The 13,486-nt window shown below is 42.4% G+C and overlaps 1 protein-coding gene across 8 annotated transcripts in view; it reads right to left on the bottom strand.

The window, feature by feature from the left end:
- Window positions 1-6,707: 6,707 nt before the first annotated feature.
- The window catches only part of LOC102302991 (plasma membrane calcium-transporting ATPase 1), a 142,348-nt gene continuing 135,569 nt past the window's right edge, over window positions 6,708-13,486 (bottom strand). For 6 of the 8 annotated variants that reach the window (XM_042218962.1, XM_042218960.1, XM_005917796.3 and 3 more), the window contains one exon: window positions 6,708-13,244. In XM_042218962.1, coding sequence (XP_042074896.1) covers window positions 13,005-13,244 — 240 coding nt within the window. In that variant the 3' untranslated portion in view covers window positions 6,708-13,004. The remainder of the gene's footprint in view (window positions 13,245-13,486) is intronic. The other 2 variants (XM_042218959.1, XM_042218961.1) reach the window with 1 other exon arrangement.

Genomic DNA, 13,486 nt, shown 5'->3' with positions numbered 1-13,486 from the left:
AGCCTCAAAACCATCAGCTGATTTGGTTAGGAAGCTGCATCCATAAATATCTATGTGCAAGGCACTATCAAGTGCCAATCAGTTGTTTTATAATTTTATTCAATAGGAGCCCGGCAACAGATGGGTGACCTGTCCAGGCTGTACCCCACCACTCGCCCTGTGGCAGCTGGGATAAGCTTGGTGTTTCCTCTGCAGTGACTGCTCCCTGCTCCACTCTGTGTTACTGGCCAGGAGCAAATATACACATGTTGATTTAGCCATCTTTGAGAATCAATAATCCATTCCTAACCTGGGTTTGACCAACACCTAACTGTCAAACAATTATTATGCATTCAGACCGAAGTGAAGTGAAGCTTCACTGAAAATCTGTGAACATTTGCCCCTAACTCCGAACTGGTGGAAGAGTGCACCCTGACTTGTTTTTCCTCACTTTTCTCCCAGCTTTTATTTTCTTCCTTTGTCTACATAAAAGAAAAGTTTAATCACACAGTAGGTGCCAAAAATGATTACATGTGCCCCACCTAGTGGCTGGAAAAGGAGATAAAGGTAAGTGATGCTACCTGGAGGCTGTGGCTGGTAGTGATGTGTCAGTGGCAAACGAAATGGCTCTTAGAGCCGGGTCTTTAAAGTGAACGCCGTGAGCCGACTCCTTATCGCGAGCCACGGGGCTTTTTTTTCTTTCTCTCACCCTCTCTCTCGCACTTTTTTCCGCTTCACTCGCATGCGAGCCTTGTGCTTTGCGCTGGGCAGAGGGGGGAGGGGCGGTAGTTACACTCGCAGTAGCACAGGAACAGAGCGGGAGGGAGAGACGAGAAAGAGAGCCAGGGACAACAACGTCACATTAGAAAGGTATAGTAATCATCCACAACTATTTTCAGTTGCGGATGATAAAGGATTCAGAAAGTTTATTCATGCAGGCCATATGACAGAGAATGTGCATCTTCTTTTTGTTTTCATATTTTAATTTATATTTAATTGTGTTGTGGTTTGCAGTGTTTTGTGTTGTTTCACTTTAAATTTGTTTAAAAGGAAAAAGCTGAAAATTTAAATAGTTAAAAGTTGAACTGTGACTAGTTGGTTTTTGTATTATATGATTTATTTATTACATTTTATGTGGAGTGAATAAATAAAAGTATATTTAGGTGGCCCCTAGAGACAAAGCACGTACAAACTTCAAAACACGTACAAAACACAACAGAAGTGCTCCAGGATGCTAGGCGCAGTGTTGAGCTTTTGTTACCTAGTGGCTACACAAGCCAGCAAGTACCAACGACCGGATTTGGTGTGTGGTAGTAACAGGTAAATGAACATTTTTTAAATTATTTGAATATATATGAGTGCTTGTGTATAAATACACAAACAATACACATATGCTTTCAATTGTGTAATTTAAGTGATCTAGGTAGCTCTGTTTTGGAAGTTCAGTTAACGCTAGAAATGTGTTTTGGAGTTTGTACGTGCTTTGTCTCTAGGGGCCACCGTAAATATTTATATATAAACATTAGGGGTGCAACAATACTCGTATCGATATTGAACCGTTCGATACAGTGCTTTCGGTTCGGTACGCATATGTATCGAACAATACAAAATTTTTAATTTATTTTATCAACTTTCCTTCTGACGATGCTGTCTGTGTTGAGCGCTCAGTGGATCTGCGCTCGACAGTGCAGCCTAGGCGGAGTAGTCGAACGCAGATTCACTGAGCGCAGGGCAAGCTAGCGAGACAGAAGTTAAGCTCTCCTTGCAACATGGCAAATTGAACCTCCCCACCCTCATTCAGATCTGGCGTTTGGAACTATTTTGGTTTTCATGTGACGTATGACCCTGAAGGTAAGCGCGTCATGGACAAAGTAAAACAGTATGTTGGATGTGCCACGCAATGCTCAATTACATGGGTGGGAGCTAGTGTGTTAGCGCAGTTAGCTCGTTAACGTGTTGGCCGTCAGCCCCATGCATTTCTCTGTAATAAACTCTCTTTTCCAAAGATGAGTGATTCCTCAATCAGATACAGGGCTCGCAAATCGCTAGCCCGACGTCCCGGGGCTAGCGATTTTTCCAGTCGGGCTACCAAAATCTATCTCTGCCCTGCCCGTCGGGCTATTGTAGGAAGGAAAAATATATGTCAATGCTTTTGCATTCTTTCGGAAATGTAGCTGGGTAATTATGTCATTGGCATCGGTGAGCCACTGTCAATATGTGACATATTGAAATCGCGTTTGAATTTGCGCTTGTTTTTTGCTTTCACTTTGCAATCGTGCGAACTGTGTATAGAGAGCGACATAATTTGCGCACCAATTCCTCTGACATCGTCTTATCAATCGTTAGCTTACTATGCAAACATGACAAGTGAAATCTCCCGCAGCAAGCTTAAACATGTGAGAGGTTGATCGCGCAGAGAATCGCTGAGCTTATGTGAGTGCGTGTGTAAAAGCAGCAGGATATATATTTTAGTTCTGCTGAGCCAAATAAGACAGGTCAGGGTGAAGAAGTGACAGCCAAAGAAAAGCTTACCACAAAACGGAAAAGTTATGACAAATCAGACTATAAGGCAAAAAGAAAGTGCAGCTTTATGGTTTCATGGACAAAAGAATTTCTGTGGCTGCAATATGACGAGCTAAATAACCAGGGCTGCACATAAGTGGTCCGCAGGTGCGCATTCGCTGTCAAAATAAAAAACGCGCACAAGATAAGAAGTTGCAACGCGTGTTTGCGTACATAAGATTTTCAGGAGGAGGACAGACATTTGTTTAGAACTCTTAAAGATGTCGAAGAAGCAAGCTCCTTTAAGCAATTACTGTGATGTTCCTCCACCTCCAAAGAAATGTCAGAAGGAGTCCGAACCACAAAAGAAGCGTATTCTCGGAAAAGTAGTTGCAGGAGGTGAGCTGGCTTCAAACAAATGATGAACGCACAGAGATGTGGTGCAGAATGTGCCGTGAAAATTTAATAAATGACAAATTAAAAAGGCATGAACATTTTTTTTGTATCGAAAAAATATCGAACCGTGACACCAAAGTATCGAACCGAACCGTGAATTTTGTGTATCGTTGCACCCCTAATAAACATATATAAATAAAACCACTTTTTTTTACATTAGTAATTCCTTTTGTGCATAATTTTATATTATTGTTAATAATAAATTAATTAAAGCAACAAAACAACCCCAAGAGCTGGTTGGGAGCTGAAAGAGCCGGCTCTTTTTAGTGAGTCGAGCCGAAAGAGCCGGTTCTCTAAAAAGAGCTGGAAATCTCATCACTAGTTGCTGGAGCAGGAAGACAGTCTTTGACCTCACAAGATCAAGACTTCTACAGACACTGCTCCTTATTTCACACAATCCTTAGTTAGTCTTTGAAATCCTTATTTTTAGTTTAGTTTGGTAATGTTTGCATTTATTGCAAAAAATTAATACTGCTTAATCTTGGCAACAACGCTTCTCTGTGGACCTTGGATTATTTTGGACATAAAGAGTCGGTCACTGTCTGTGGCATCAGGTGAATCCAAATTTTTCTCCAAGGTTTAAACAGTGAAGTCAGGTTGATTTCCGTAGACTTTGTTCAGCAAAAGATGAATTCAAAGCCACAGGAAGTCATTCCTGCCTGCGGCCATCAAACTTTATAACTCCTTCTTGTGATACCTGGACTAATTTTACTTTTCTGTACTATCCATGTAGTATTTCTAATATTTAATTCTAATTCAACACATCACTTTGACTGCTTTTATTCATTTTTGTTTTATATATTGAGATTCCTTTTTCTATCTTCTCCCAGGATTAATAAATACCCCTGAGTCTGTGAATGCACCATTACTCCAACCTAGCCCAACCGTTATCTCTAAAACCAAGTGTTGCCTTCAAATAGGCCTTTGAAGGGGCAGGCCAGCCAAACAGTTCCAGCTTTTACAAAGGCAACTCTGATGGACTAAACCTTTGAGACTGTTATGGTCGCAAAAGCACATAAATCTGCGCACACACTGAAATACACACATGCGCACTCAGAGATAAATGCACAAATGCTTTTGCTTCAACGACGACCTCATGTAAACCTCTAATTTGTAGATACTTTCATGCAGGCAGCGATGTGAAATGACACACACTGTAGTTTATCTAAAAGCCACTGAGGTTATGAAAAGGCAACCAGATGTGGAAAGATGCAAACTCACTCAGGTTTTATGACCCCTGCGGTGCTTTTTATGATCGCCTTCGTGTGATGCATTAAGGGGACATCTGTAAATAAGAGCTCTTACAAAACAGTCTGGTTTTCATCCCCCCCAGCAGGTTCAGGTCTAGTTTTATTTTTAAAAAAACCTGACATTCAAAATCTGACAAAAAAATAAATAAAATAAAATAAAATCACAAGTTGACACAGCTTTATTTCAAATTTCAATGGCTTTATTTTATGTGTATAGATTTGTATATATTTATATATATATATATTTATATATTAGATATATATATATCTTTATGTAACAACTTGTACTCAGTTGCTTGATTATCATCTTTTGTTCAGCTTAAGTTCAAACGACATGACACTAAGACCAAGGCATTCCACATGTTCATATTTTACAAAAGAGTAAAGAAAACGTGTGCGCGCGTGTATGTGCATCTGTGTGCACACAGCTGCTGTACACAAACACACACACACACACACGCGCACACACACACACACACACACAGACATATATCAGTGTACAGGTGGTGTCGTGGTTCTGTCTGTACAAAGAACTGGAACACAAAAGCAGATAAAGACGGAGACGAGCGGACAGAGTGAGAGCGCGAGGGAGAGAAACCGGATGAACCACTGGAGGCGAACTGAAGGATTCTGTTGCATAGATTGAAGCAAACAGGAGGAGGGTGTCTGACAGGAACGGACAGGATGGGAGTGAAAAACAGGGAAGGTGACACACACACACACGCACTGAGGAAACACACCTTTGTCGAGCCAATACATCCACACGAACACACTCACTCAGGGAAGCACAGGACATTTTATTTTGGCTCAAACAACAAACCACCGCTGCGGCTCAGAGTCTAGCAGACAGGACCGAAGACACAGAGGTCACGACCTCTGCGTTTCAGCTGATGGAAAGCTAAAGGACCACCAAAGCTGTTACACCTCATTCAAAGGGGGACACCAAATGTTTTGTGCTAAACTCCATGTCTGTCCGTCCAATAAAGTGTCCAGATATTTCACTAAAATGTCACCCTCGTGTTAGCACTGAAGGGAAAGTCAGTGTGAAGGATTTTTCTTTTAGGGAGTCTGATCGCCACTGTGGCCGACCAGATCTGTGGACGCCACGAAGCCAGCCAGGCTCCCTCATCTATCACGGTGTTCCTTTATCCCAGAGGGAGAAGATTCCCTGTCCGAGAGTCACGAATGTTTGTGCAGAGATTTCAGTTCTGACAGAGCGTCCAACGGTTACTCCGATATAGTCTGGACCAAAGCAGCCGACCAGATAACCAACACTGGTCAGCTGTGATGATAGAGCACGGTTGAATTTTGGGATTTTTATCTTTGTTTAATCTCGTCGCATCACGTGTTTTTTGTAAAGCACTTTTTAACATTGTTTTGATTCATATTAATTCAACTAAAGCTGAAAAGTATTACAACTTGGACACATAAACAGTGTTTTACAAGAAAGGAAGAAATGCAGTTTGGAACTTGTACATTTCACTATTTTTAGGCATTAATGTCAAGTTTCAAGTTTACTCGAAGATGCTGAGAAACAGAACGCTGATAACAGAGTTGCAGACTTAATAAGGATCAAAATAATTAGAGACAAACATTTTATCTTTGCTTGCGCTGGGGGCTGAATTGTGTTCATGACCTCAGTGTTGCTTTAATCCTGTCAGCGACCCTGCTGTCAGATTTCATGCTTCATGCACTTTAACCCAGTCCTTTCCACTGTGATGCTAAATTCTACAGCCTGATAAAAACAAAATAAATAAACATTGAGTCCATAATTGTTTGTATCTAAGCTGCAGCTGTTTATTAATGTAGGCTTGAAGTAAAACGTTCTCTTTTGTGGAAACTGAAGGACTAAAGGATTTATTTTGTGTCTTCAAAACAGGAAACGTTATGGCATTTTGCACGCTGCTCGACACAATTAGGTGCCGCTTGAGATTTTAACACTAAAATAGGGAACGTGGCTGTTTTTCTTTGTATTACATGGAGGGTAAATGAAAATGGGGAAACAAGGCAGAGCCCACATTTCACAGCTGAAAAAAACAGTTCAAATCCCTAAATCATATCACATGATGACTCCATTATCCTCCTTTTTCTGTCCAGCGTAGCCTGTAGAGAGATTCAGGAGGATTATGGATCGATGAATGTGATCGGTGGGATGAATGGACGCCCACCTGAACCACATCATGCTGAATGTTTCAGGCCTGTTTAATTGCCATCACCTTCCTCCCTCCTCCTCCTCTTACTGCACACAAGAGGGTGATGAGTTCAGTAGAGTCTGTAAAAGTGAGTGTTTGTGTGATATGAAAGAGAATAAGGAGAGGAGAGACGTGATGAGTGGACTTATGTGTTAAATGAGATGATGAAAAAAAAAGAAGAACCTTCATCTTTCATCAATCCATCCACCAGAAGTCGCACAGTTTTAATTTCCTCAGTGTTTCACCTCACAGTGCACATACCCGTGTGTGTGTGTAATGCTGCATGTGTTGGGGGGCGCGTAACTGAGATTCATTTGGAAAACAAGTCAACATTTGGGATGTTTCATTCCATACTAAAACATGCAGAACACAGAACATTGAACACATATACTGAACAGTTAGTTTTATCCAAATGCAGTTTCTCTTTTTTCTGTTTGGTTTTTTTTTATCATCTTTTTTTTAAATCTTTTTTTCCCGTACAGAGTGATTTTAGGATACACAGAACACGACGGAAACCAATCGCACCAGGTTGGACATATTGCTTTAAACCACCAAATTTTGTATATATGTCATGCATGCCACATAGATGATATTATGTTTATACAAAAATAACACCAACGCCTATTACTGTGTATCATAGTAATTACAGAAAAAAACTTTCAGTCTTTTTTGCAATGAAGTTCAACTGAGAAACCTTATACATCTATGTATTTATATCTAATACACATATACATACAAATATATATTAGATATAAATACATAGATATACTATATAAATATATAGATATATATGTTAAATGGTTATGACTTTTCCAGCTGTGATATTCCAGTTCGACTGAACCCCCTTTTTTTTCTTTGTTAACGTTTGATGTGGTTGTGAAGGTTCTTTAAAGATTTCCTGTTGTGAAAAAAGGCAGTGCTCTGAAGAAGAAGAAGCAACGCAGTCAAAATGCAACAGTGACCGGATAAGACGCGAGTTCCTTCTCCATACAGAAGTCCTAATGAGGGAAGAAAAAAAAAAAGAAGATCTGTGGCAAAATGAGATCTTATCTAGTCCAGAAATGAACTTTCGAAAAACGAAATCCAGGTGAGGATTTTCAGTCTGCTGAGTGTCGTCCGGACTGTTTTTTTGTTTGCGACGTGGCTGAAACCAGTAGCACAAACAGGCCGCCGCAGAGTCTCTGATTGCATGGCTCTGCTTGTGCAGCTGGCATGAGACGTGAGGGGCAACCAGTCCAAGCAGTCCAACACATGACCACCGCGGCCACAGTGAGGCGATGGCGAGAGCACGGGGTGGGGGTTGGGGGCACTCTTATCCAGACAGGAGGGAGGAGAAGCGAGGGGAGGCGGTGACAAAGTTGTGCAGAAGAAAAAGACGACTTTGGCAGAACATTCTTAAAGCTTTGCTGGGTGATGATTGGCTGATTGCCCCCTCTCCCATTTCCTGTCACCGACACAGACAGCAGGTACACTTCATTCACTTATTTGACAATATTTACACTGTACTGACTCTAAGGAGGAGTGCAGGTGTTGAGCAGTTAGACAAAACAAAGAGGAAACACGTCATCGTTTGGAGGGCGTGTCTCGTTTACAGCCAACGGACACGTGTCGGGAAGAGGAAGTGATGTCACCAACGCTCTTAAGTTCCTTCTCTCTTCCCGGAAACAGTTTCTGAAAGCTGTTAGTCGCATATAAAACGGTGATGACCTCCACAGCTGCAGCTGTGTCCCTCCACAGGCTCCACCTCCTCCAAGATCTGAATTTCATGACCACAAAAACAAACAAACTGTGGTCCAGGGCCGGATTGAAACTTCTTAGGGTTCTTACAGACAAGTCCCCCTTTACCCCCAATATGTAACCATGCACATTAATGCCTCAAGTAAATTCATAAAGCTCCTGCTGTGCCTGGATGTTGTAATAAATATTAACTCTACAAAGTGAAGCCTCACCTTTATCAGTTTAACCAGTGACCGAGTCCTGAACACAAAGCCAAGTCGCTGTGGGCTCAAATACATTCAGTCTAACCTGGTTTGGGCAGAGCGCTAAATTTTAGAGCTAACCAGACCACGCCTTGTGACAACTTTGGACAAGGGCTCAAAGACTTACAGCAACACTAAGATTACCTAAAGCTTGACTTAGAGTACAGCACTGAATCCACACTCCATCCTGATGTGCACGACACAGGATTGGTCTACTCGGTGGTACCAAAGTCTTTCTTGAAGCAACTCACAGAACTCGTTATCCTGCAAGCCCTTACATGGGCATTTATTTTGAAAAAACAGCTTAAAAAGTCATTTTTCAACTTTGCCCCAGAATAAGATTTTCAATAAAGAAGTTAGACTTGTCCCACGATTCTTTCTCTCTCTGTCGCCTGTGTTTGCTGTGCATACACTGTAAAACCCATTGATTAGCACTCTGTTAATGCCTCTGTTGAACCAAATGTAATAGGCTGTGATTGTATCTAGTGCAATCACAATGCTAATGCAATGGCTGGTATTCTGCCAGTGTACATGGCATTTTCTCATTTTTACAGCTCAGTTCCCTTCTTCCTGCTTTAAAGTAAAAGTAACTGTTGTTCAGAGTCCAACGTGAGCAGCTCAGCTAGTAAAAGCAAAGATGGCTGCTCTGGGGTTTGTGGCAATTCAATGCAGAACTTCAAATTAAGCTTAAAGCCTTTGACCTTGAGTCTGGGAGGTCAGAGCTTGCTTTGTGATTTGGTCTGTCTCTGTACTGACTACAACTACATGGAGCTTACTTTCGGAGGTTTTTCTCGCAGAGGGGTTGGGAAGTCAATTTGGGCAAAGGTGGGCGTGCCTTCACGGACCACGGCCCCTTCAAAACGGAGGCGGAGCATGACGTGGGACACAGCTTTGATCCTCTTTAAAGTCGTCAGCTCCGACACCTGCAAGCTGGAAAACAGCATCAATCCACTCATTCAAAGAAATCAGTCGCTGTAGCTTCAAAGCAGAGAAACAAACAAACCCAGAGGTTGGATAAATAATTATACACTCCCATTTAATGTTTGATACAGTTAGCTGATGCATTTTCTGAACTCTAATGGAGTTGGATAACTGCGAAAAATCACTTAACGTGTAGTGTGTCACAACATCTCAGGTAAAGTGATTATACTCATGTAAAAAGGGGGCTGATGGGACTAGACTGTTCAGATTCCAATTGATTGGGCGACAGGAAGTAAACAAGTCACTGCAGGTTTCTGAGCCCTAACGTCAGGTGACCAAGACGACACACGTGGCAGAAATATTTAGAGAGCTGTAAAAAGACAGAGTCCACGGTAGGTTCATCTCATTCATGTACGGTACTGTCACCAAACTCTTCAGCCTATACATATATATTCATATATCTCCAAAATATTAAAAAGTACTTAATATAAAAATACAGAAGAATTGTAAAAAATGAGCAAAACATTGAATTTTATATGAAAACCATGCAAGAAAGATTCCCCATTTAGTTAAATAGTAACTCTAAGATTCAGGAAAACAAGGGAGTGAAAGGGAAGTGGTCGGATGAGAGAAGCGCAGACGAACTGCCACCGACTCGCTTTTCATGTAAACATTGTAGAGGTCCTTTTAACTTGGTTCGGCAGTGACGACTGAAGATTTTTCTCCTTGTTTTTTTTCTTCTTTTGTTTCTTTTTTGGTCGTGTTTGAAGTAAAAGGGCCAGGGGAGGAGAGAGGGTGTGTGCTGGGACGGGGTTAGAAAGGGTGAGGGGTGAGAAAGTCCAAAGCAAACCTCGATAACAATGAGATTTAAAAAAAAAAAAAAAAATCAATACAGACAACCTATAAAATATGGCTCTGAGTTACATAGAAAAAGCTCATCAGTGGGGAAACCTAGTCATGACAAAAGTTGGAAATATGGCAGTAGTAGCACATTACTTCAATAACGTGTCCTAGTTCAGAGATAGGTTGATGGCTGCTAGTCAGACTAAGAGGGGATTAGACGCACCGCTGCTTCTGATTGGAGGATGAGTCTTTCTTCTTTTAAGACAGTAATCTGCAGACAAGCAGGAAGTACTAAGCGGCAGCAGGAACACAGTGGATTTTAATCTATGGGCTGACTGGTGACATCATCAGTCTCCCGTAAACCTCAGCATGGCCGCCACACTGATGCCTGCCAATCAGACACAGCAGAGAAGAGAGCAATGATGTTGATGGTGAAGATCAAACATCTTCTCCGCTCCTGGCTGTGTGATGTCACTGACAGCTGATTTAAGTTTATGTTATAAAGTTATAAAGTCTGAGAAAGGAGCTAAGTTTTGTCTTAAACACAGGCAGACGGTCCAGACGCTGTTTAAAGCTCCATTTACTTCCTGTCTTTGCCCCAAAAACAGACTTGTCAGCGGTGCAGTCGTTTTCTGTTTAACACGCGTTTAAACTCACTTCTTTTATCAGCGCCACAGTCAGACTGCAAAAATGTGAGTGACACCAACAGATGTGAGCTGCCCGTAGGCTTAAAATGCTTCAGATTCACTGATAGCAAAACTAAACTTTGTGGCAAGCTTACATTCTGTATCGACCTGTATCCCCATGTGATGTCCGTGTTGTGTGTAAGGTCGGGTGGGGGGGGGTCCCATTTCACTGCAGGGCAACCTGCACGTGGCGAATAAAGCCTTGATTGATTGATTGATTGATTGATTGACATTCATGGATCCAGACATGAAGCACTAAGAGTACAATCTGACCTCTGACAGAGACGATCTTTAAGAAATGGGTAGAAGACTAAATAAGATTTGAAATGCTTTACCTAAACTTTTCCTTGAACAAACTAAAAGGTTAATATTCCTTCATCCTCTGAAGGAAATGTTTACTCTTTAAGCAAATACCCTAAGAAGTTAGTTGTGATCAATTGTAACTTGCTGATGGTGGGCGGGTTTTGTCTAATACGAGCCTGTCGGAGTGTAGAGTGAGGAGACACAAACGAGTTACAGTTTTCACACCTATCGGTATGCAAACATCTGCTTGGGAGTGACATAAATTTGGTCAGCAAAGGGTCACGTCCCTGTGCCCGGTGTATCGAGAGGTCAACCGTGATTCCTCTCAGAGGAAGAGCACCGACTTAACCTCGGTGTCCAGGTGCGAGTATTACAAGACCAGAGATGAGAATGCATGTGTTTTAGTCTGTCTCTATCCATGTATTACTATTTTGATTGTATTCAACCTCTCCTAGCTGAAAGCATCTCTGTGCACAGCTGCCGACATGAGATTGGAGTGGGCCGGTCGCAGCCACGTGGCGAGCGAGCGACACGGTGGGGGTCGAGCAGTGGAAAAAACAGGCTGCAGCTTTTGTTTGTTGTCGTTGGCCCTCGGGGCTTTCCGTGTGTGTAGCGACCTCATCTTACCAGCGATACCTGTGTTGTGACAACACCGAGACAGACATTGGATTTCAGGGCTTTGTGACTTCGCATTACCCCGATACCGAAACTTTTATTGCACTCGCCTACTGTGAAACACACGCGGACGCCGGGGTATCGATTGTGTTAAACACCCTGATGGTTTCCTCTGCCAGAATATCGATGAGGCTGCCGTGGTAACAGGAGGTTCAGTCCTACAGACAGGAAGCTCATGGAGCTCTGAACAGACGCTGCTGCAGACGCACAAAGTTGAAACAGAATCCCGAATATTCATTCCTACTGTACGTTATCATGCGACTCAACACGAATTAAACAAAAACATGCATCCTACTAGAGACGGAAAACATGAACCACACTCTCGTTTCCTATCCTCACAGGGGACAAACTGGGGGAGGGGCAGAGAGAACCAGAACCCTGACTGGATGAGATGAGGTCAGAACCCCCACTGAGCAGAAAGCGAGCCCCCTCCAGACGCTGCCGTCTTCAGTATTTTTGGGTAGTAAACATTCTGTTCTTCCACATGCAACACAGCAGCTAAAAAAAAAAAAAAAAAGCAACACATACAGACACGATAAAGGGAAAAACATTATTTTAACCTTGAAAGCTGTAGTGTCACACTCACAAGACATTCTCAGGAGTCTGAATCAACCATCGATTGACATTCGTTAGAAGGTTTCAAAAAGAAATCAAGATCAAGGTCTAAAAAAAACAAACAAAACAAAACAAAACAAAAAACAACAATAATAATAATAAGGTTACATTTTTGCATTTGCCTAAAAATCTTCTGATCAACAAACCCGGCTTATAGCTGTGTAGAAGAGCGGAAGCGTATGTACATCTGATTCACTGCACTCTTTGAAAAGTTCGGTGCCGTTTGAGAACGCAGGAATGAAGCGAGTACAGAACACAACATGCTGCTGCTGCGAGTCCTGCAAGGATCGAATCCAATAAAGTTTAAAAGCTTTTCAAAAAGAATGTCAAGTTAAAAAAAAAAAAAAGGAAGAAAAAAACCAAAACATGAATGGACTAGAAGAGGCCTTCCACTGTGGAGACTCTATCAGACTTACAGGCAGAACGACGCCACAGTCAGTATGAAAAACACAACGTGGCAGGAATGACCGAGGGGGGGGTGGAGACGATGTGAAGCATGTGTGTATGCAGAATGAGTCATGACTCCCTTCCTCGGTGTGACAGTTCGGTTGGTGGGGTGACAGATGATGCTGATGAAGAGGAGAGAGGAGGAACTCAGATGGATTAATCGAGGTTGAGGGGGAAGGTGGTGGGCAAGTCTTCTCCTCCCCGGATCAATGATGAGGAGCTGGGGAGGGGGTCGATTTCGTCTCCAGTCTCCTTAATGGTGGGGATGCGAGCCTCCTCCTCCTCGGACAAGGGCACGAACTCAGGATGGGCCATGAAGCTGTGGATGGAGCTACGGGACTCTGGGCTCTCCAGCCCCGCGTACAGGGAGCTACGGAACGCATTCACCACCTTAATCTGAAACAAAGAGAGGAAACAAACGTCAGAGGAGGTCTCGTAGGTGGGCAGCCATTTCTACACAAACAAAAACAAAACTGGCAGCAGGGGCTGATGGGACACGTGGCGGTCGTGCGTCTGAATCTGGGCACGGAAATGAGAAAAAAACAAAAACACACAACGAGTGGAACAGCTGAATGAGAACACGGTTGGAAAGCTGAAAATATCCACAAAACATCAACGCAAAAAGGTCAAAAAAGGTC

The sequence above is a fragment of the Haplochromis burtoni genome, unplaced genomic scaffold, assembly GCF_018398535.1.
Source record: "Haplochromis burtoni strain Fernald_Lab_line unplaced genomic scaffold, NCSU_Asbu1 Contig_26, whole genome shotgun sequence".
In the NCBI taxonomy this organism is placed as follows: Eukaryota; Metazoa; Chordata; class Actinopteri; order Cichliformes; family Cichlidae; genus Haplochromis; species Haplochromis burtoni.
Note: the sequence above shows the minus strand (reverse complement) of the source record. Positions and strands in the feature narration are given on the sequence as shown.